This window comes from Monodon monoceros, unplaced genomic scaffold, assembly GCF_005190385.1.
Source record: "Monodon monoceros isolate NGI ecotype Baffin Bay Population unplaced genomic scaffold, NGI_Narwhal_1 Super_Scaffold_11, whole genome shotgun sequence".
In the NCBI taxonomy this organism is placed as follows: Eukaryota; Metazoa; Chordata; class Mammalia; order Artiodactyla; family Monodontidae; genus Monodon; species Monodon monoceros.
Window position 1 is genome coordinate 45390645 of NW_021703767.1, and position 23133 is coordinate 45413777.

Genomic DNA, 23133 nt, shown 5'->3' on the forward strand with positions numbered 1-23133 from the left:
CTGACTGATGAATCATCATTGTACAGGAGACCATGTCACTGTGATAGGGTCAAATTGTCACTGTGTTTAAGCTACTCTATAGTTTTAAATCATATATCCATGAAATCTGCTTTAACTTTGCAAATTTTGAGATACTCTTATGTATGCCTCTATCACACTGTATAAGGTAATATAGTCCTCTAGTCTCTTAATAGATATTAATTTTTAATATCATTCATAAATAAATGTTACCTGATGTGTGAAACCGACTTGAGAATCTCATGTTTCTCAATAACCCCATTAATGACAACAATCTCCAAATAACTAAGTAGAACAATATGCATTATTTTTCAAACTTAAATTATTTTTATATTCATTTTCTCTACATTTGTACTGTTGTACTATTTGTATCTGGTCTTGTTGGTGCACACATCTTGTATGAATGACAACTGGATTTTTTTAACTTTTTTAAAAAAAATATTATTTTTATTTAGAAAACAAATTTGTGGTTACCAATGGGGAGAGTGTAGGGGCCAGGGACAAATTAAGGGCATGGGATTAATATATACAGATTAGTATTTATAAAATAGATAAGGATATACTGTATACCCATCATCTTGCAATAACCTATACTGGAGTATAATTTGCAAAAAATACTAAATCACTATGCTGTACACCTGAAACTAACACAATATTGTAAATCAATTATACTTCAGCTAAAAATATTTTTTTAAATCAAGGTGAGAGGCATAAATAGTCAAGGGATTAATTACTACATACCAGTGCTGTGCTTGGCTTGTTATTCATATTTCTTTTAATTTTCCCGCTGGGAACTATAATAAAATAGTCCTGTTTTTGGTCAATTGCCAATACCTTTCTTTATATTTGCTCTATATTGTTTTCCCTGGGTATCCGCGGGGGATTGGTTCCAAGACCTGCCTCAGATACAAAAACATGCAGATGCTCAAGTTCCATAGCCAGCCCTGTGTATCCGTGGATTCTGCATCCTCGGATACAACCAACCCAGGACTGTAAACATAGTACTGTACACTATCTGCCGGCTGGTGGAACCCACAGGTGAGGAAGGCCAACTGTGTATTTATTGAAAAAACTCCAGGTATAAGTGGAGCTTCACAGTTCAAACCCATGTTGTTTCAGAGTCAACTGTATAAGGAAAGATTGGGAAAATCTAGTTATTTTCTGTTTGCATGTGGGTTTTCTTTTCCATTCTCCTGCAACTTTCCTAAACTCGTTTATGCAATCAGTTTTTCTTTTTCGTTGATCATTTTTCACCATATTTCCAGCAATCACACAGCTTTCATCACATCCTAGGTTTTACTGCCTTGGGAGCTCACTACTATGGAAAGTGAATTCTTTTTTCTTGGAAGTCTTTGCTACTATCTTACTCGATTTTAGTTCCCTTTTGTTACTTAAAGTTTTTGAAATCATTTTTTCTGGAAGTTAATTTGGTTGATTCTCTTCTCTCCTTTCTTTTCCCTCCTTCATCACTTCAAGCTAGATTTTCCTTTCCTTTAAATCTCCAACAAATTTTTATCTTTTGTTATGAACACAGTCAATGATCAGCAAACTTGATACTTACATTCATTGGATCCAGTAAAATAAATTCAAGAATTTCATTTAAAACACCACACACACCTACACAAACAGGCACACATGCATGCATGTGTGCACATGCACTACAATAAAATAAATCAATGTAAATAACTGTGATTCTCTTTCAGAAACATGATGGCCACTTCACAGTCATCCAGTTGGTTGGTATGCTCCGAGGCATTGCATCAGGAATGAAGTACCTTTCTGATATGGGTTATGTTCACCGAGATCTAGCAGCTAGGAACATATTGGTCAACAGCAACCTAGTATGCAAAGTTTCTGATTTTGGTCTCTCCCGAGTGCTGGAAGATGATCCAGAAGCTGCTTATACAACAACTGTAAGTTTATACATCCTTTTCCAATATAGTTTGTTTACTTTTATTATTTTTAATGTTATTAGAGTAATTCTGGTTTTGTTTTCTAATTTTCTGCTCTCATTTGTTATTTTCCCAACTTAACATCATTATCTAATTGAGAAGTATTTGTTTTATCTGAGTGCCTGGTTTAAAAAAGAATTGACACTTAACTGTTTCCTTTCTTCCACTCTGTGGGGACTTTAAACATCATGCTTGAGATTCACGTCATTACTGCCCTCACAAAAAATCTGCCTTTGCCTGAGTATTTTTGATGCTTCAATAGTTATCTCCTTTAAATGGAGTTCTCTACAGGCCAATGGTACAATCAATTAAGTCAGTGATGGTGAAGAACCAGTGGTTAGGAAATGAAAATTTTTTTCTCATAGCAGATGTTATGGAACGTCTGATAATACTTAAAAATGAACAATGTAGGTTTCTCTGGAGATATATAGATACACTCTCAACCTTCTTTTGAATGGGACTTGGGGGAAATGTGAGCAGGAGTAGAAGGCTAAAACTTGAGACCCAAACTATCATCTGTCAATAATGCGATCTCAACTTAACTCAGGAACCAATTCATTCCACTGATCTCTTTGGTTATTATTACAAGGAGTTAAGTCTCAAGCTGTCAAAAAGCTAATAATTTGTAAAATTATACTAGTCTGTTATTTTTAAAACAGAACCCTCACCATTGACTCATTTCAGCTTCAATGAAAAATGAGTCAGTAAAACTATTCAAGTTGTTTTTATTCTCTTCTCTTATTCTGACATTATGCATTATTTTAAAAGAGGCAAATCTTTTATTTAGTTATCTTTTATTTCATTTTCTATGAGATTATTTTTGAAACCTCACTGTATTTAACTGCTCTAGAATGGATACAAGTTTAGTATTATGAATAAAACATGTTATACCCTTACTATGTTTGCTTTGTAAAAATCCTCTACATTAATGTATTGATGATGCTTTCACTAATTTCTCCAACAATGAAATAGTTCTAAGGAGAATAAATTAATCTGAGTCTGATATATAAGGTAGAAGTATCTACTGATCTTCTAATTTGATCAAAAAGCTTCATAAAATAAAATTCTATCAAGTCTGAAAATAAATTGTTCATTTTAGAAAAGCAGTATTTTCAAATCCATTTTCTAACTGGAAAATGTCATAATTATTTTCTTTTTCTTTTCAAGGCTTTTATTTTCTTCTCTTTTATTTTTATAAATGTATAACTTAAAGCGACTTTTCAAGTTATGGAACAATGCATGTAAGATTTTTCTACTATGCATATTATTTACAACCTTAGAGAATAGTATTTAGAATTATTATAAAAATATTATAAAATAAAATGTTCATTAAAATTGCAACAAGTATGATCTACTAAAAGGATAAAATAAGATAGGAAATAATGAACAATATATTTAGGAGTAGTTACTAGATTCTTTGGCTGTATGTCTATATAGATACACTTGAAATTTCATATTAAATAATATATTAACTGCTTTTTTAAAATGAGAAGTTCATAACTAAATTTAAGATACTAATAAAATTGACGGGGTAACTCAAATCCTGAAGCATGTATAGATTTTGTTGTCAGATTTGACATCCAGATTCCAGACATATTCTTCTCTCTTATATGATTGTAAGGACTAAGAGGCCCAGAACAGTGCTGTCTTAGTTTAAATCTGACTACAGAATTAAACATCAAATTAGGTTACCATATACTAACACTCTGAAAAGTGCTTCTTGAAAGTTATAGATTATGTCTTCTTTTTTTGAATTTTAGAATTCTATTTATTTTTTTTATACAGCAGGTTCTTATTAGTTATCCATTTTATACATATTAGTATATATATGTCAATCCCAATCTCCCAATTCATCAAGATTATGTCTTGATTAAGAAATAAGTCTCTGAATTTGAGGTACCAAGTAAATGGTAAATAATGTAACCAAGTACTTTTTAAAAAAAAGTCTCAGACATACCTAACTGCTCAGAGGATCCTGGGGTACAAAATATCATATACTGATTAATTGACTTTATAATGAACATGGACATTCAAATCTCAAAATAGCAGACCTCTTGCCTTCAAAGAGCTTCCCTTTTGACAAGGTAAATAGACTCATGCTTCCTTGCTATTCAGTGCATTAAATCATGCGGCAAGAGTCTGTAAAAGAAATGTGGAAGTACCAAAAAGCAGAGGTCTGGAGAAAGCATCACAAAGAAGATAAGTTGAACAAATATTAAAATATTTCATTAGGCAGACAGTTAGGGAGAAGATCCAGATAGAGGAAACAGAAAGAGAAAAAGACACAGAAATTTGGGGAAGTGAATGGGAATGTTTACACAAAATGTGGACAGTTTGGAACGGGGGCGAGAAGCAGTGGAGGGGCCAGGTTTCTTAGGAATAATTGTGATGGTAGTTGGGTGGGACATCAGGAAATTTGAAGGTTTTTCTATAGTAATTAAGAGACAAACATTGATTGTTTTAAAGAGAGGAATAATAAAATACATACATGTTTTAGAAAATATTATTGAAACAGTGTGAGGGAAAGCTTGAAGGACAGGAGGACTGGTAACAGGAAGACCAGTTAGGGCATTATTGCTATAGACCAAAAAGGTCATATGGCTTTAATTAGGGCAATAGTGGTTAGAATAAAGAGGGAGGAAAATTGAAAATCATTATGAATGTATAATTTACAAGACTCAATAACAAACTAGATATGAATATAAGGAAGAAGAAGGACTGAAAGATGACGCTAGTATTTCTAGATTGAACAGCTGGTTGAATGGTGATGTTTTATTAATCAAGACAGAGAATCCCTATTAAAGATAACTTGGCTAAATTACAATGCAGAATTATAACAAAAGGTCACAGGTACTCTGTCTCAAAGTCATCAAGATAATGCCAGATTGAGCGGTGTCATTCTGTTCAAATTTCGTGTAAAAATTTTAGGACTTTATATAACTGTACTTTCTGTATTTCCTGTTAAAAGGAATGAGACAGAAAACTACTGCCTAGTGAAGATATACCTCAGTTCAAGCAAACCCTGTAAAATAAAATAAAGAAGAATGGTCATTTATATGAAATTGATTCTTTGCTTTATAAAAATGTTAAAATGAAAATAAATAGCAAGCTCTCTTGATACATTTTTTAAAGTAGGATTTCATTTTTAAAAGTTTTATCTGTATACAACTTTCCTGGAAGATATCTTTTACCTTAAAAGATTTTGACTCTTTCTCTTGCTGTATAATTGCTATTTCCTTATTTTTTTAATAAATGTTTTTATCTGTATCACAAAGGATTTGGAGGAAGGGAGGCTTGTGAAGGGTTTTAAAAACAGGAAGACATCATAGATAAAGGTGTTTTTTTTTGTATACTTCAAGAAAGTAGTCATTGAAACTACCCTTTCCGAATCAATACAGGGGCAAAATAAATAAACATTTTCCGTTATGATGACTTTGCCAATATAGAAAGCACATATCACAGCAAAGAGCAGTAAGAACTGGTTAAAAGACAGGCTGGAAAGATGGGGTGACCATTGTGACCCCAGTACTGGCTATCGTGCTGAACTGGTCAGCCTGTGGTAGGTGGAGCCTACCACAGCAGAATGGCCATTGGAGCCAGACTGACCAGACCAGAAAGAGATGAGACAAGAGAAATTACTCTGTCAACAATTACTGAGACTTTACCCCCTAGTTAGAAGACCTATCCATGGAATGTATGAGAATGTATTGTCTACACTATAAAATACACTAAAGTAAATAAAAGGATGGGATTTACAACTGATAATAAGCAGAAATTCTAGTATTTCTTCCTACAGCTTAAGAGTGTTTTTTGCATGTCCTGCATCAAGTCTAAGACTATTCATTCAACATGTATTCAATACAGTTTATTATGGAGCTACCATATTTAAGGCTCTATCCCTTGGAGGGCCAATTACTAAAACTAAAGGGATTCTTGAGAAGAGATAAAAGGCTGCACAGAGAGAGGACCAAGACTAACTGAACAAGGAACGCATAATAAAACCAACAGATGTTCAGACACCAAGAGTGGGCAATGCAGCTTGAAAGGCAACTACAGGAGTAGCAGATTCTCCTGGTAAGCTCTGTACTAAAATACATCAAGCCTTTGCAAAGGGACATCAAGAACTGGTGAAGGCATGAAAGCCAAGAAATGTGGGCTAAAGATAGAAGGGGAAAAAATGCACAAAAATAGGATCTAGACAAGGACTGAGAGGCCTTGTTTTTACATGCCAATTCTATAAAGAGGCTACCAGGCACTTCATGAGGAGAGGTTGGTGAATGATTATGAACCACACCTAATGATACATATACAATTAGTGATATGTAGCTAACTTAATCTGCACAAAATTTACTGAGTTGGATTGTTCTCATTTGATTACATGGTCTCATATCTGGTTATAATTTAAGTGCTAAGAAATCTCTTCCTTTACTGAATCTAACACACATTCACATGGACAATTGTTTTATATCCAGTTCTGGAGGAGGCACTCTCTCTCATTTGAATATTGCTAAGCAACAAGTCTTAAACTTACATTGAAAATATTAAGCCTCTTTGCTCTCAAGTATGGAAATGAGGTCCTATTTACCTAAAAAGAACATTAAAAGATATATTATGGCTCACACTTGTCTGTTTTAAGAGATAAGTTTTATTTAAGATATGGTACAATGGCAGTTACTGCTCAGTTTTTTTTAACTATAATGAGTAGCTCCATTTCTTATAGTTTAAAGATCGAAACAAAATGGAAGAATCATTTTATCACAATATCTGTAAAAATTCTAAAATTCCTTGATACTAATTTTCAATTGTGTTCGCTTGTGTTATGAAGACAAAGTTTGCTTTTTATTTTGATAGTGATGTTTGCATACAAGTACTTTCCTAGTTGAAGTACAGTCTCATTATTCACAACACATAATCCGAATAATCACAGTTCTGTTAACATCTTAATTCTATTTACTTTGCATTCATAAGACCTCTCCAAGCTCCAACTCTCTTTTTTTTTTTTTTAAGTAACCAATTTTATTTATTCTGCTTGATGTTAAATATAACATTATTTTTTTTCTGTTTTTTCTTTTTCATTTTAACATCTGTATTGGAGTATAATTGCTTTAAAATGGTATGTTAGTTTCAGCTTCACAACAAAATAAATCAGTTATATATATACATATGTTCCCATATCTCTTCCCGCTTGCGTCTCCCTCCCTCCCACCCTCCCTATCTCACCCCTCCAGGCGGTCACAAAGCACCGAGCTGATCTCCCTGTGCTATGCGGCTGCTTCCCACTAGCTATCTACCTTACGTTTGGTAGTGTATATATGTCCATGCCTCTCTCTCGCTTTGTCACCGTTTACCCTTCCCCCTCCCCATAGCCTCAAGTCCATTCTCCAGTAAGTCTGTGTCTTTATTCCTGTTTCACCCCTAGGTTTTTCATGACATTTTTTTTCTTAAATTCCATATATATGTATTATCATACGGTATTTGTCTCTCTCTTTCTGACTTACTTCACTCTGTATGACAGACTCTAGGTCTATCCACCTCATTACAAATAGCTCAATTTCGTTTCTTTTTATGGCTGAGTAATATCCCATTGTATATATGTGCCACATCTTCTTTATCCACTCATCCGATGATGGACACTTAGGTTGTTTCCATCTCTGGGCTATTGTAAATAGAGCTGCAATGAACATTTTGGTACATGACTCTTTTTGAATTATGGTTTTCTCAGGGTATATGCCCAGTAGTGGGATTGCTGGGTCATATGGTAGTTCTATTTGTAGTTTTTTAAGGAACATCCATACTGTTCTCCACAGTGGCTGTATCAATTTACATTCCCACCAACAGTGTAAGAGGGTTCCCTTTTCTCCACACCCTCTCCAGCATTTATTGTTTCTAGATTTTTTGATGATGGCCATTCTGACTGGTGTGAGATGATATCTCATTGTAGTTTTGATTTGCATTTCTCTAATGATTAGTGATGTTGAGCATTCTTTCATGTGTTTGTTGGCAGTCTGTATATCTTCTTTGGAGAAATGTCTATTTAGGTCTTCTGCCCATTTTTGGATTGGGTTGTTTGTTTTTTTGTTATTGAGCTGCATGAGCTGCTTATAAATTTTAGAGATTAATCCTTTGTCAGTTGCTTTATTTGCAAATATTTTCTCCCATTCTGAGGGTTGTCTTTTCGTCTTCTTTACGGTTTCCTTTGCTGCGCAAAAGCTTTTAAGTTTCATTAGGTCCCATTTGTTTACTTTTGTTTTTATTTCCGTTTCTCTAGGAGGTGGGTCAAAAAGGATCTTTCTGTGATTTATGTCATACAATGTTCTGCCTATGTTTTCCTCTGAGAGTTTGATAGTTTCTGGCCTTACATTTAGGTCTTTAATCCATTTTGAGCTTATTTTTGTGTATGGTGTTAGGGAGTGATCTAATCTCATACTTTTACATGTACCTGTCCAGTTTTCCCAGCACCACTTATTGAAGAGGCTGTCCTTTCTCCACTGTACATTCCTGCCTCCTTTATCAAAGATAAGGTGACCATATGTGCATGGGTTTATCTCTGGGCTTTCTATCCTGTTCCATTGATCTATATTTCTGTTTTTGTGCCAGTACCTTACTGTAGCTTTGTAGTATAGTTTGAAGTCAGGAAGCCTGATTCCTCCAGCTCCGTTTTTCGTTCTCAAGATTGCTTTGGCTGTTCGGGGTCTTTTGTGTTTCCATACAAATTGTGAAATTTTTTGTTCTAGTTCTGTGAAAAATGCCATTGATAGTTTGATAGGGATTGCATTGAATCTGTAGATTGCTTTGGGTAGTAGAGTCATTTTCACAATGTTGATTCTTCCAATCCAAGAACATGGTATATCTCTCCATCTATTTGTATCATCTTTAATTTCTTTCATCAGTGTCTTATAATTTTCTGCATACAGGTCTTTTGTCTCCTTAGGTAGGTTTATTCCTAGATATTTTATTCTTTTTGTTGCAATGGTAAATGGGAGTGTTTTCTTGCTTTCACTTTCAGATTTTTCATCCTTAGTGTATAGGAATGCCGGAGATTTCTGTGCATTAATTTTATATCCTGCTACTTTACCAGATTCATTGATTAGCTCTAGTAGTTTTCTGGTAGCATCTTTAGGATTCTCTATGTATACTATCATGTCATCTGCAAAGAGTGACAGCTTTACTTCTTCTTTTCCAAATTGGATTCCTTTTATTTCCTTTTCTTCTCTGATTGCTGTGGCTAAAACTTCCAAAACTATGTTGAATAAGAGTGGTGAGAGTGGGCAACCTTCTCTTGTTCCTGATCTTAGTGGAAATGCTTTCAGTTTTTCACCATTGAGGATGATGTTGGCTGTGGGTTTGTCATATATGGCTTTTATTATGTGGAGGAAAGTTCCCTCTATGCCTACTTTCTGCAGGGTTTTTATCATAAATGGGTGTTGAATTTTGTCAAAAGCTTTCTCTGCATCTATTGAGATGACCATATGGTTTTTCTCCTTCAAATTTTAATATGGTGTATCACATTGATTGATTTGCCTTTATTGAAGAATCCTTGCATTCCTGGAATAAACCCCACTTGATCATGGTGTATGATCCTTTTAATTTGCTGTTGGATTCTGTTTGCTAGTGTTTTGTTGAGGATTTTTGCATCTATGTTCATCAGTGATATTGGCCTGTAGTTTTCTTTCTTTGTGACATCTTTATCTGGTTTTGGTATCAGGGTGATGGTGGCCTCGTAGAATGAGTTTGGGAGTGTTCCTCCCTCTGCTATATTTTGGAAGAGTTTGAGAAGGATAGGTGATAGCTCTTCTCTAAATGTTTGATAGAATTCGCCTGTGAAGCCATCTGGTCCTGGGCTTTTGCTTGTTGAAAGATTTTTAATCACAGTTTCAATTTCAGTGCTTGTGATTGGTCTGTTCATATTTTCTATTCCTTCCTGATTCAGTCTTGGTAGGTTGTGCCTTTCTAAGAATTTGTCCATTTCTTCCAGGTTGTCCATTTTATTGGCATAGAGTTGCTTGTAGTAATCTCTCATGATCTTTTATATTTCTGCAGTGTCAGTTGTTACTTCTCCTTTTTCATTTCTAATTCTATTGATTTGAGTCTTCTCCCTTTTTTTCTTGATGAGTCTGGCTAATGGTTTATCAATTTTATTTATCCTTTCAAAGAACCAGCTTTTAGTTTTATCGATCTTTGCTATCGTTTCCTTCATTTCTTTTTCATTTATTTCTGATCTGATTTTTATGATTTCTTTCCTTCTGCTAACTTTGGGGTTTTTTTGTTCTTCTTTCTCTAATTGCTTGAGGTGCAAGGTTAGGTTGTTTATTTGAGATGTTTCCTGTTTCTTAAGGTAGGATTGTATTGCTATAAACTTCCCTCTTAGAACTGCTTTTGCTGCATCCCATAGGTTTTGGGTCGTCGTGTCTCCGTTGTCATTTGTTTCTAGGTATTTTTTGATTTCCTCTTTGATTTCTTCAGTGATCACTTCGTTATTAGGTAGTGTATTGTTTAGCCTCCATGTGTTTGTATTTTTTACAGATCTTTTCCTGTAATTGATATCTAGTCTCATAGCATTGTGGTCAGAAAAGATACTTGATACAATTTCAATTTTCTTAAATTTACCAAGGCTTGATTTGTGACCGAAGATATGATCTATCCTGGAGAATGTTCCATGAGCACTTGAGAAAAATGTGTATTCTGTTGTTTTTGGATGGAATGTCCTATAAATATCAATTAAGTCCATCTTGTTTAATGTATCATTTAAAGCTTGTGTTTCCTTATTTATTTTCATTTTGGATGATCTGTCCATGGGTGAAAGTGGGGTGTTAAAGTCCCCTACTATGAATGTGTTACTGTCGATTTCCCCTTTTATGGCTGTCAGTATTTGCCTTATGTATTGAGGTGCTCCTATGTTGGGTGCATAAATATTTACAATTGTTATATCTTCTTCTTGGATCGATCCCTTGATCATTATGTAGTGTCCTTCTTTGTCTCTTCTAATAGTCTTTATTTTAAAGTCTATTTTGTCTGATAGGAGAATTGCTACTCCAGCTTTCTTTTGGTTTCCATTTGCATGAAATAACTTTTTCCATCCCCTTACTTTCAGTCTGTATGTGTCTCTAGGTCTGAAGTGGGTCTCTTGTAGACAGCAAATATATGCGTCTTGTTTTTGTATCCATTCAGCCAATCTGTGTCTTTTGGTGGGAGCATTTAGTCCATTTACATTTTAGGTAATTATTGATATGTGTGTTCCCATTCCCATTTTCTTAATTGTTTTGGATTCGTTATTGTAGGTCTTTTCCTTCTTTTGTGTTTCTTGCCTAGAGAAGTTCCTTTAGCAGTTGTTTTAGAGCTGGTTTGGTGGTGCTGAACTCTCTCAGCTTTTGCTTGTCTGTAAAAGTTTTAATTTCTCCATCAAATCTGAATGAGATCCTTGCTAGGTAGAGTAATCTTGATTGCAGGTTTTTCTCCTTCAACACTTTAAATATGTCCTGCCAGTCCCTTCTGGCTTGCAGAGTTTCTGCTGAAAGATCAGCTGTTAACCTTATGGGGATTCCCTTGTGTGTTATTTGTTGTTTTTCCCTTGCTGCTTTTAATATGTTTTCTTTGTATTTAATTTTTGACAGTTTGATTAATATGTGTCTTGGCATATTTCTCCTTGGATTTATCCTGTATGGGACTCTCTGTGCTTCCTGGACTTGATTAACTATTTCCTTTCCCATATTAGGGAAGTTTTCAACTATAATCTCTTCAAATATTTTCTCAGTCCCTTTCTTTTTCTCTTCTTCTTCTGGAACCCCTATAATTCGAATGTTGGTGCGTTTAGTTGTCCCAGAGGTCTCTGAGACTGTCCTCAGTTCTTTTCATTCTTTTTTCTTTATTCTGCTCTGCATTAGTTATTTCCACTATTTTGTCTTCCAGGTCACTTATCCGTACTTCTGCCTCAGTTATTCTGCTATTGATCCCATCTAGAGTATTTTTCATTTCATTTATTGTGTTGTTCATCATTGTTTGTTTCATCTTTAGTTCTTCTGTGTCCTTGTTAACTGATTCTTGCATTTTGTCTATTCTATTTCCAAGATTTTGGATCATCTTTACTATCATTATTCTGAATTCTTTTTCAGGTAGACTGCCTATTTCCTCTTCATTTGTTAGGTCTGGTGGGTTTTTATCTTGCTCCTTCATCTGCTGTGTGTTTTTCTGTCTTTTCATTTTGCTTATCTTACTGTGTTTGGGGTCTCCTTTTTGCAGGCTGAAGGTTCGTAGTTCCTGTTGTTTTTTGTGTCTGTCCCCAGTCGCTAAGGTTGGTTCAGTGGGTTGTGTAGGCTTCCTGGTGGAGGGTACAAGTGCCTGTGTTCTGGTGGATGAGGCTGGATCTTGTCTTTCTGGTGGGCAGGTCCACGTCTGGTGGTGTGTTTTGGGGTGTCTGTAGACTTATTATGATTTTGGGCAGCCTCTCTGCTAATGGGTGGGGTTGTGTTCCTGTCTTGCTAGTTGTTTGGCATAGGATGTCCAGCACTGTAGCTTGCTGGTCGTTGAGTGAAGCTGGGTGCTGGCGTTGAGATGGAGATCTCTGGGAGATTTTCGCCGTTTGATATTATGTGCAGCTGGGAGGTCTCTTGTGGACCAGTGTCCTGAAGTTGGCTCTCCCACCTCAGAGGCACAGCACTGACTCCTGGCTGCAGCACCAAGAGCCTTTCATCCACACCGCTCCTTAATTTGGGATGATTCATTGTCTATTCATGTATTCCACAGATGCAGGGTACATCAAGTTGATTGTGGAGCTTTAATCCGCTGTTTCTGAGGCTGCTGGGAGAGATTTCCCTTTATCTTCTTTGTTCTCACAGCTCCCAGGGGCTCAGCTTTGGATTTGGCCCCGCCTGTGTGTGTAGGTCGCCCGGAGGGCGCCTGTTCTTTGCTCAGACAGGATGGGGTTAAAGGAGCCGCTGATTCGGAGGCTCTGGCTCACTCAGGCCGGGAGTAGGGAGGGTCACGGAGTGTGGGGCGGGCCTGCGGCGGCAGAGGCCGGCGTGATGTTGCTAGCCTGGCAGTGGTGGGCTGCACAGGCTCCCCGGAAGGGGGTGTGGATAGTGACCTGTGTTCGCACACAGGCTTCTTGGTGGCGGCAGCAGCGGCCTTAGCGTCTCATGTCTGTCTGTGGGGTCCGCACTTTGAGCCGCGGCTCGCGCGCGTCTCTGGAGCTCTCTTAAGCAGCGTTCTTAATCCCCTCTCCTCGTGCACCAGGAAACAAAGCGGGAAGAAAAAGTCTCTTGCCTCTTCGGCAGGTCCAGACTTTTCCCCGGACTCCCTCCTGGCTAGCCGCGGTGCACTAACGCCCTGCAGGCTGTGTTCACGCTGCCCAACCTCAGTCCTCTCCCGGCGCTCCGACAGAAGCCGGAGCCTCAGCTCCCACCCCCGCCCGCCCCGGCGGGCGAGCAGACAAGCCTCTCGGCTGGTGAGTCCAAGCTCCAACTCTTAACCTCCCTCTTCTACATAAGATGTGAGAAGAGTCAATCTAAGAAGACATGCACCTTTACCCTTAATTCAAGTGTTTCTAAGTTGGCATGACTTTTTTTTTTTTTTTTTTTTGGCCGCATCAGGTCTTAGTCGCGGCACGCGTTGAGGCATGCAGGATCTCTCATTGCAGTGTGCGGGCTTCTCTCTAGTTGTAGCATGTGGATTTTCTCCTTTCTAGCTGTGGCACGAGGGCTCCAGAGCCTGTGGGCTCTGTAGTTTGTGTCATGTGGGCTCTAGTTGAGGCATGCGAGCTCAGTAGTTGTGGTGTGTGGGCTTACTTGCCCCACGGCATGTGGGATCTTATTTCCCTGACCAGGTGTTGAACCCGCGTCCCCTGCATTGTAAAGCACATTCTTTACCACTGGACCACAGGGGAAGTCCCTGGCTTGACTTTTTGATGTGAATTTTTAAATCTTGAGACATGTCCAGCTTTAAGAGTAAATATTTTTAATGAAAATGAGATAAAAAGTATTTTAGATCATTCACTATTCTGCCTCTAAGTACTTTAATTTGACATGAATAGTTGAGATTTGCTTGGAGAACATGCTTAACCTGCTAGTAAAACCTACTCAGAATTTTCACTCACTTCTGTCTCTTAACTAAAAGAGTTACTGTAAAAAGTTATGCAGTATAATACTTTTAAATGCTTTCATTTAAAATCATATGGTATCCAATGCATTAAATAAAAGGACTTGTACTGAGAAATGTTTCTGATATTTCTGGATTTTGAAAAATAAAACTTTATCCTTTGAGATCCTACCCCAAGATTCTCTGTCCATCAAGTCATTGATGATAGAGGTGACACTGTGCTGAGATACACCATGTGGTAAAGTGCATCTTACACTAAGTCTATGGAGGTGAACCAGGGCCAACCAGAAAAATGACTTGTACTTCAATTGTTCCTTAAGATTTAACCAAGCAAAAAAATGGAAGTGATATGACAGCTTCGGGCACAAAGGCACTCTTGGGTAGAGGACCGTGAAACCTACTAGCCCCCATGAAGCTACATATCATTAACATAAATAGAAATAAGGACAGGTTGCTGCACAGAATTTGATGAAAAATTCAAAAGGAAATGAGAGTTTCCTCTAGGCAAATGTAATTCAGCAGCCTGAATATAAAGAAAAAAGTGAGAAAAATAGCTATGTTATCAGAAAGCTATAATGTGAAGGTTTAAATAACTTCTTTTTCAATAAAAAGGTGGTGAACAAATAAACCTTGGAAGAATGAAAAACAATAAAATCCTGGCTTGATAAACTGAATTCATCACTAAGAAAGGAGCTGTGCCATTTGGGAAAAACAACAAAATGACTCTTCCCAAAAACAGTTCTCACCTGACAGGTATTATGATAGTAGTCAGTCAAAATCAGTCAAATATACAGACTATTATAATTAGCTGAAGAGGAAGAAATCGATGTGCCAGTATTAGGTTTCCTAAATTCAAAGGGAAAAAAGTGCCCTTGAACCAGCAAGTGTTTGTTTGATGGACTAATTCATGAGCAGAAAATCTGACAGTTTTTATAAATCCTTGTCAATATAAACTTTTTGTAAAGGATATTCTAATGATCTAATGTATAAAAACTATATTCTCAGGAATTAGTGTGTCCACACTTTGAGCCCAAGTGCCAGAAAGCAAATCCACAACAGTGCAGATGAAAGGGCAACAAAGCTTTATACTAAACCAGAGAGAACATGTTCTGAGTGCAAAGCAAGAATATTCAATAACTGTTCAAGAGATGAATACCATACATACCAGCTTGGATCACAGGCTGAGAGACCCAAAAGCTTCATGGTAATTTTCTGGGACAGTGCTATCAGAGGGCACAGACCTCTTTGAAATGTACTACTTAGGTGAATTGACAATGGCAGGTCTTGAGCATAAGATGGAAATGGGAATCAACAATATCAGATAATATCCAAAGAATGATTTCCTGGAAAGGTCTCATCTCTGAAGCTTAGGAAACAAGGGTTTGTGATCATTACAGAGCTCTTGGTAGTAAAACACAGGAAACAGGTTTGAAGATTATCATACACAGAGTAGAAAAGGACTGTGCAAAGCAGATTGCTCTATCAGAAACCTTGAAGCTAGAGAGAAGACCATCCTGTTCAATCATACATACCATTAAGAAGCCAAGCCATGCTTTGGGAAAACCCCCATCTGTCATTTGTGCAAAGCATGTACAAAAGCAAATCCTTTGTAGATGTAAGTCTTGTGTCTTTCCAATATACATTTTAAAGAAAGGACCCTAAGGCCTTAGACCTGGGAAGACATTACTGAAGACAAGAGACCACTAAGAAACTTTCTGTTCAGTGCTCAAGGCTTGGGGTGACTTACGAGTAGTTTTTTTTTTTTTTTCCTAAAGTAATGAATCCCTTTAGATTTTTATAAAACCCTAGAGAGCAGGTTATTTATCTTTTACATTTTTTAATGCTTTCAGCACCTAGATTAATATACTACTTAGTGGCTGCTTAATTAATTGCTGATAATTACACAAATAAGAAAATGGTAGAAAGAAAGTGATTGAAACTATAAGAACATTGTTTTCAGTAAAATTATATTAATTTTTTTCTCTGATGTCACTGTTAATCACAAGCCACCAAACGAGTAAGCCTAAGACAATCCTTAATGTATCATAAGGAGATGAAATAATTACAGTAGAAAGCAGCAAATGTTACAAACATTGAAGCAATTATGACAATGGGTCAGGGTATTCACAAACGGGATAATTCTATTTTGAAGTCTCTGAAAACATTCTACCAATGTTTTGGTCGATGCCTATAGCATGGATAAGACCCAAGACAAATTGTTCACAAAAATCACATAATATATAATATTTTAATACCTACAAGCATCTGAATATATCCAATCCTTCTAGTGTAAGTGCTAATCAATGAGGAATAATCAAAGACCAGTCACAGTTCTCAAGATATTTGGCGTACACCTTGATGTAACCAAGAACCACAGGAAATACCAAGTGTTGCTTGTTTTTGCAACATCCAACACTGTGTAATTCAGAGGTTCTCTCCCTGCTCCCAGTGATTTTAGAATAAACCCAGACTAAATTGATTTCCTGGGGAAGATCAATCAGCGGATGTTTAGCAAGCAGAAAGTACAGTGTTCATTGGCCCATCTTGCTTGTGCAGAGAAAAGAAAAAAACAAGGCAATGTACACAAAGCTGCTGACCTTAGCCCTGGAGTTTCAAAGGTACCATCTGAAGAAAGAAGTCATTACTAAGGCTTAATTTCTAGTTTTATCTCTGATGTGGAAAAAATGCTTTTTTTTCCTCTGACAATAAAAAACTGGAAAGGAAAACATTATAAATACAGGATAAATCACATGAAAGCTCTGTGAAGACTTACTTATTCCCAGTGTAAAGAGCTTCACATCAATGGTAAATAAATTGAAAAAGGTTATCAGTTATTTATGCTGTTTGTGGCAGACCCTGTTAGTTGGCTACCCAGCCTCTCTTGTCGTCTCTTCCTTGCTAATAAAATCTTTATTTGGATGTTTATGATGAACTCAGGTCCAAGAAATAAATCATGATTTATACATAAGCCAGTTATACTTATACCATTCTCCTTTGACACTTAAATTTTACTCTTTGACAGGTCACTTAAACGTAAAGGAAAGTGAGATTGGCAACTGTGGGGAAAATTTGGGGGTTGAAGTCTATTATAAATAGGCTTGATGTAACCAAGAACCACATCTTAGCTACATCAAGATGTAACCAAGAACCACATCTTGGTTACATCAAGATGTAACCAAGCTGTCTTTCTTGAGAGAGCTTTGTAGAATTGGCCCCTTCTTTTCTTTATTGCCTTGATTATAGTTTTGGAAGGACATAGGCTTGGGGCTGTGACAGCCATCCTTCAGTCATGAGGCAACAAGCCTAAGGAGACAAACCCAGTGCTAAAGATGGCCAAGTAGGAGAGCAAAAGAACCTGGTTGTCTGATGAAATTGTTAAGCACCTATGTCAACACAGAACCCACTTACTCCAGTTATTTTTTTATAATTTAGTTAAATATTTTATTTGCTTAAGCTACTGAGAATTGGTCCTTCTATGACTTGTATCTGAAGACATTCTGATACAGTAATCAGCACATAAGAAAACCTCCAGATTAATAGGTAATGTAAATAGGAAAATGAAAACATGAGTTTAAGTAAAATATCACCTCAGTCATACAAACTGACTAAATTATCTAAGCAGACTATAAATATACAGTTAGTTTGAGGATTAAATAATCATAATTTATTCATTTAACATGTATATCTTAATATTATTGGGTGCTAAATTGGAGATTAAAGTACTTAAGGTCTGGGGAGAAGACAGGCATTAAATAATCATGTGTAATTACAGTCTGAGATTTTATACAACATGTGTGTTGAGTGCCTATTGTGTGCCAGATACTGTTCTGAGGACTGGAGATATTCCAATGAATAAGCTTTTCTTTTGGAGCTTACAGCCTTGAGTATGGTGGGAATAAGGATAATAAACAAAGTTAAAAAAGAGAGAAAGAGGAATCTCAATCTTAGATAGTGATAGATGCTGGATATATAATAAAAACATAAAAAATAAAATTGAGTAGCTACCTTGGAAGCATGGCTAGAAAATATGTCTTTAATGAGGTGTCATTTGAAATGAGACCTGAAAATTGTAAAGGTACCAGCCAAGAAAAGATCTGAAGCCAGATGTTCTGAGGTGAAGGAAAACAAATATAGATCCTAAACCTTAGGGAACAAGCTTGGCATATTTTAGAAGTAGGAATAAGGCCAAGATGGTTGACACACTGAGAGATCAGGGTAAGTGGTAGGAAACTAGGACTGAGAGGCCAGATCCTGTATAAACTCAAAGGTCATGGAAAGGAGTAGACTAACTATGAAATGAAGCCATTGGAAAACTTTAAGCAGTTGAGGACATAACAGAATTTGTGTTTTTTAAGAGCTCACTCTGCCTGATATGTTGGGAATGAATTGTAGAAGGCAAAAGAGAGAACAAAAGATTCATTTGCCACATCCTAGACAAGAAATGATGGTAGCTTTATGTAAGCTGGTAATAGAAAACATAAAGAATGGTGAAGATACTTGAGATATCTTGTGTCAATAGCTCCACCAACATATGTGAGTATGTGTGTGTATTTATATATTTTTTAACAAGTAAGGAAATTGAGGCCCAAAGAAATTAAGTGATGTGCTCAAGTCACACGGCTATTATGTTAGGAACAATGTCAATTAACTATTGCTATAATGACATTGTTAAAGGAAAGTATCTGTTCCACAACTGAATCTTCCTCCTTCTCCAGTACTTCCCAATGTAAATTCTTTCCTGTCCTATGCAAACTTCCTTCTGTTTCTCACCTCTGAGACCCATGCGGAAGATAATGGATAGCAGTAGTTGAAAGTCTTTGAAGATTGAGAAATAAGGAGAATGATCTCTTAGTCTTTGGTGATATATATTACAAATACACACATATCTCAAAATGTTTCTTGTTCTTTTGTTTATTGAACTTTTTAAAGTATTCTGCAATCAGTATTTTACTTCACGCTAAGAGAAAGAAAACAATATATGGGGCTTCCCTGGTGGCGCAGTGGTTGAGTCCGCCTGCCGATGCAGGGGACACGGGTTTGTGCCCCGGTCCGGGAGGATCCCACATGCCGCGTAGCAGCTGGGCCCGTGAGCCATGGCCGATGAGCCTGCGTGTCCGGAGCCTGTGCTCCGCAACGGGAGAGGCCACAGCAGTGAGAGGCCCGCGTACCGCAAAAAAAAAAAAAAATATATATATATATATATATATATGTTATAGAAATAGAGAAATACCTCCTGGCAGAGTTCCAAGATATCTTTCTGATCAGTATATTTAAAATTTTTTCTCCCTGGTATTAGTTGGTGAATAAACAACATGTTTGTTTGATTGTTTTCATGTGACTTTTCTAATCAAAATGATGGAGGTCATTTCACTGGGTAACATTTATTTTTAAATGAAAGATGAAGAGATTAAGGAAATGAACATTACCGTTACTGATTTTTTTTAATGGAATTCTGGGCAATATTCCATGAAACCTCAGATTCTTCCACAGTTTCAAATTCAATACCTATCCCTCATTGTCACCCCAGGGCCTACCATTAAGCCCCACAATCATCAGCTTTTCCAAGCCTATAAACAATCATTAGGAGATCAAAAGCTAGGGAAAGTGCTATCGAATTCTGAAGTATACTTTTAAAAGATACAAAATTGAATTTCAAGCATTCAAAAATTTATCAGCATCCTTGTTAAGAAATAAATACTTTTTCCCCATTTTCTCACCTGGCTATCCCTTTGTTGGTTTATGCTAGCTACACCAATCAGGTTTTCATACAGCAAACATTTACAGCCGTGGTTCACTACAGGCCACTGAAAAGGAGACCGCAAATAACTTTTCCTCAAACTTTCCCTTGGACCTCTCCCTCTGCAAGGAACAGTTCTGAATGCATTCATGATCCATAAATATTAGCATATATTCAGATCATGACCTATTCTAATTAACATAAACACACAGAGTTTCACTATACCTAGTTCTGCTTCTTTAAACTTGCAATAAGAACGGAGTGTTATCATATGAAGCATGCACATTATTCAGTTGTTTAACCATGCTCTTAATCAGTGTCTAATATGTGTCATAAATAGGCAGCTGCTAAATGAATTATACATAAAGATAATGTTTTCTAGATTACTCTTTTCTGTATATATTGAATAATTTAGGTCCTAACACATTCTGATCCTTAATTCTGGTTTTTTTTATAGAAACTGAATCATTACCTTGTTCTTTTTAGTGGTAAAAAATTTTGTTTTTCATATATACTTATAAAAGTAAAATCTCTTTAAGGGAAGACAACTTTTTTTTTTTTTAATTTTTGGCTGCGTTGGGTCTCCGTTGCTGCACGTGGGCCCTCTCCAGTTGCGGCGAGCAGGGGCTACTCTTCATTGCGGTGCACAGGCTACTCATTGCGGTGGCTTCTCTTGTTGTGGAGCACGGGCTCTAGGTGCCCTGGCTCAGTAGTTGTGGCGCACGGGCCTAGTTGCTCCATGGCATGTGGGATCCTCCCTGACCAGGGCTCAAACCCGTGTCCCTGGCATTGGCAGGCAGACTCGCAACCACTGAGCCACCAGGGAAGCCCCAACATTTTTAATTTAAGTGTTTATAACATATATTTTTTTGAGGGCTCAGATTTTTTTTTTAATTAATTTATTTATTTTTGGCTGCATTGGGTCTTCGTTACTGTGCGGGGGCTTTCTCTAGTTGCGGTGAGCGGGGGCTACTCTTCGTTGTGGTGCGCGGGCTTCTCATTGTGGTGGCTTCTTTTGTTGTGGAGCACGGGCTCTAGGCAAGCGGGCTTCAGTAGTTGTGGCATGCAGGCTCAGTAGTTGTGGCTTGTGGGCTCTAGAGCACAGGCTCAGTAGTTGTGGCACACGGGCTTAGTTGCTCCACAGCATGTAAATTCGATAGAACCAAGTTGTATTATTCATAGAAAGTAATAACTAACAAAGGCAAGGGGTAAGCTATTACACCCTCATATACACCCCACCCTCAATAGAATTTCATAATCAGGGCATTACAATAGGCCAATAAGTATGTGGAATCATTACGTAATGAAGAAAACACTATAGACATAATATGGTAGAAAAAACAGTGTGTTATAAACTTGGAGTTTATAACCACATCTTGAATAGACTTGATAATACTGTCTACTATCTACAGAAATATTATAACAACCAACAAGATAATAAGCTAAAGTATGGATTATAGCCTCTATTAAGATGAACAGCATAAAAATCACCTAAGGCACTTATTTAAAATGCAGATTCCCAATTCCCAGCCCCAGAAAGTCATTTTCATTCAGCAGGTCTGTGGGAGGAGTAGCAAGGTATGATCTGGAAATCTGGGTTTTTAATAAACACCCAGGTGATTGTAAAACAGGTTATCTAAAAGTCCTATCTCTCTTAACTGCCCTAATATAATCTCGACACATATCTAATTATTTCCTCCTCCAGCCTTGCACATCATTAAGTAAGACAAAAGTCACAAGCAGGTAAAAGATTTGTCAATACAGTGGGAAAGGGGTTGGGAGAGGAGGGAAGGTGAGTGGCATGGACGAGGGGAAGTTAGATTTGTTATGGTCACACTAAGAGACCTTATTCTTTTTTCTTTCTTTTTTTTTTTTTTTTGCGGTACGCGGGCCTCTCACTGTAGTGGTCTCTCCCGTTGCGGAGCAGAGGCTCCGGACGCGCAGGCGCAGCAGCCATGGCTCACGGGCCCCCCCGCTCTGCGGCATGTGGGATCTTCCCGGACCGGGGCACGAACCCGTGTCCCCTGCATCGGCAGGCAGACTCTCAACCACTGCGCCACCAGGGAAGCCCCGAGACCTTATTCTTTGAATATATATTCCATGTAGCCCAAATTTTGTTTTCAGTTTCTCTTAGAAGATAGTTTTCAGTGTAAAACATGCTTAATAATGAAGAGTGAAATTGTTAGCCCTGATGTTAATTTTTTATTCTGTTGTTACCTTTGTTTTGATGGCCTCACTAGTCTCCACTTTGCTATACCTTCATGCAGTTTCTTCTCTTTATCTGTGATGGTCATTTTTCTCCAATATTGACTGATGTGGAAATGTATGCCCCTCTCTGAGCACTTATGGAAGGCCTGTAAAATTATGTGAAAATACTTTAAACAATGATATAACTATAACCTGTAGCCAAAACATGCATAACTTTCCTCAGCAAAGTCATGTAGTTGCCCCAGGTGCCGAATTTTATCTCAGAGTCTTAAAACAATTATGTGTATTTCAGATTATGCCATTGAATGTTTAATATCTCTAAAGTTGATGGGGTTTCAGGGTACTTGGACATGATTAGATTTTGCTTGAACTCCAATATGTCTTTTTTTTTTAACATCTTTATTGGAGTATAATTGCTTTACAATGGTGTGTTAGTTTCTGCTTTATAACAAAGTGAATCAGTTATAGATATACATATGTTCCCATATCCCTTCCCTCTTGCGTCTCCCTCCCTCCCACCCTCCCTATCCCCCCCCCAGGTGGTCACAAAGCACCAAGTGGATCTCCCTGTGCTATGCGGCTTATGGGAAATAGTAGAAACTGCTGGAGCTGCAGTTTCTAGAGTTTTAACGTAGAATATATCTTCTGGTTTTAAAGTGAAAGTCATTCTACACACTCAACATTAGAAAATACAGTCGTCTTAGGAACAGTTTATAAAAAGTACACATACTAGGGGAAAAAAAGACATAAAAGCATGATAAAACAAAACAAAATAATACTTGCATGTAATCATCATAAACTGATGCTGCCAAAGGGTCATGATACACTTGTACACATATGCCCCCTTGTGGTGAATGAATAGGACACAGGACATTTGGAAAGGTTTCTGGAAATCAAGGAAGAGTGACTTTGTTTTTCTTAGTTTAGTATTGTCTGAGATAGAAGATGTACATTTTAATAAGCCCCGATTTACAAGGATTTTACTTTTGTATTGTTTACTAAAGCTTAGTAACTCTGAACTATCTACCCATAAGAAGGGAGGAAGGATCAGAGAAAACTGACTTCTAATATTTAACTGAGAAGTTACTCACATTCATATTGAGATTCCAATACTAGACTTTAAAATGA

General features: G+C 37.1%; 1 protein-coding gene across 2 annotated transcripts in view; it reads left to right on the plus strand.

Annotated features, from left to right (window-relative positions):
* Positions 1–23133, plus strand: part of EPHA6 (EPH receptor A6) — an 852855-nt gene that overhangs the window by 730932 nt on the left and 98790 nt on the right. For both annotated transcript variants that reach the window (XM_029214367.1, XM_029214368.1), the window contains one exon: positions 1722–1931. In XM_029214367.1, the coding sequence (XP_029070200.1) occupies positions 1722–1931 (210 nt within the window). The remainder of the gene's footprint in view (positions 1–1721; positions 1932–23133) is intronic.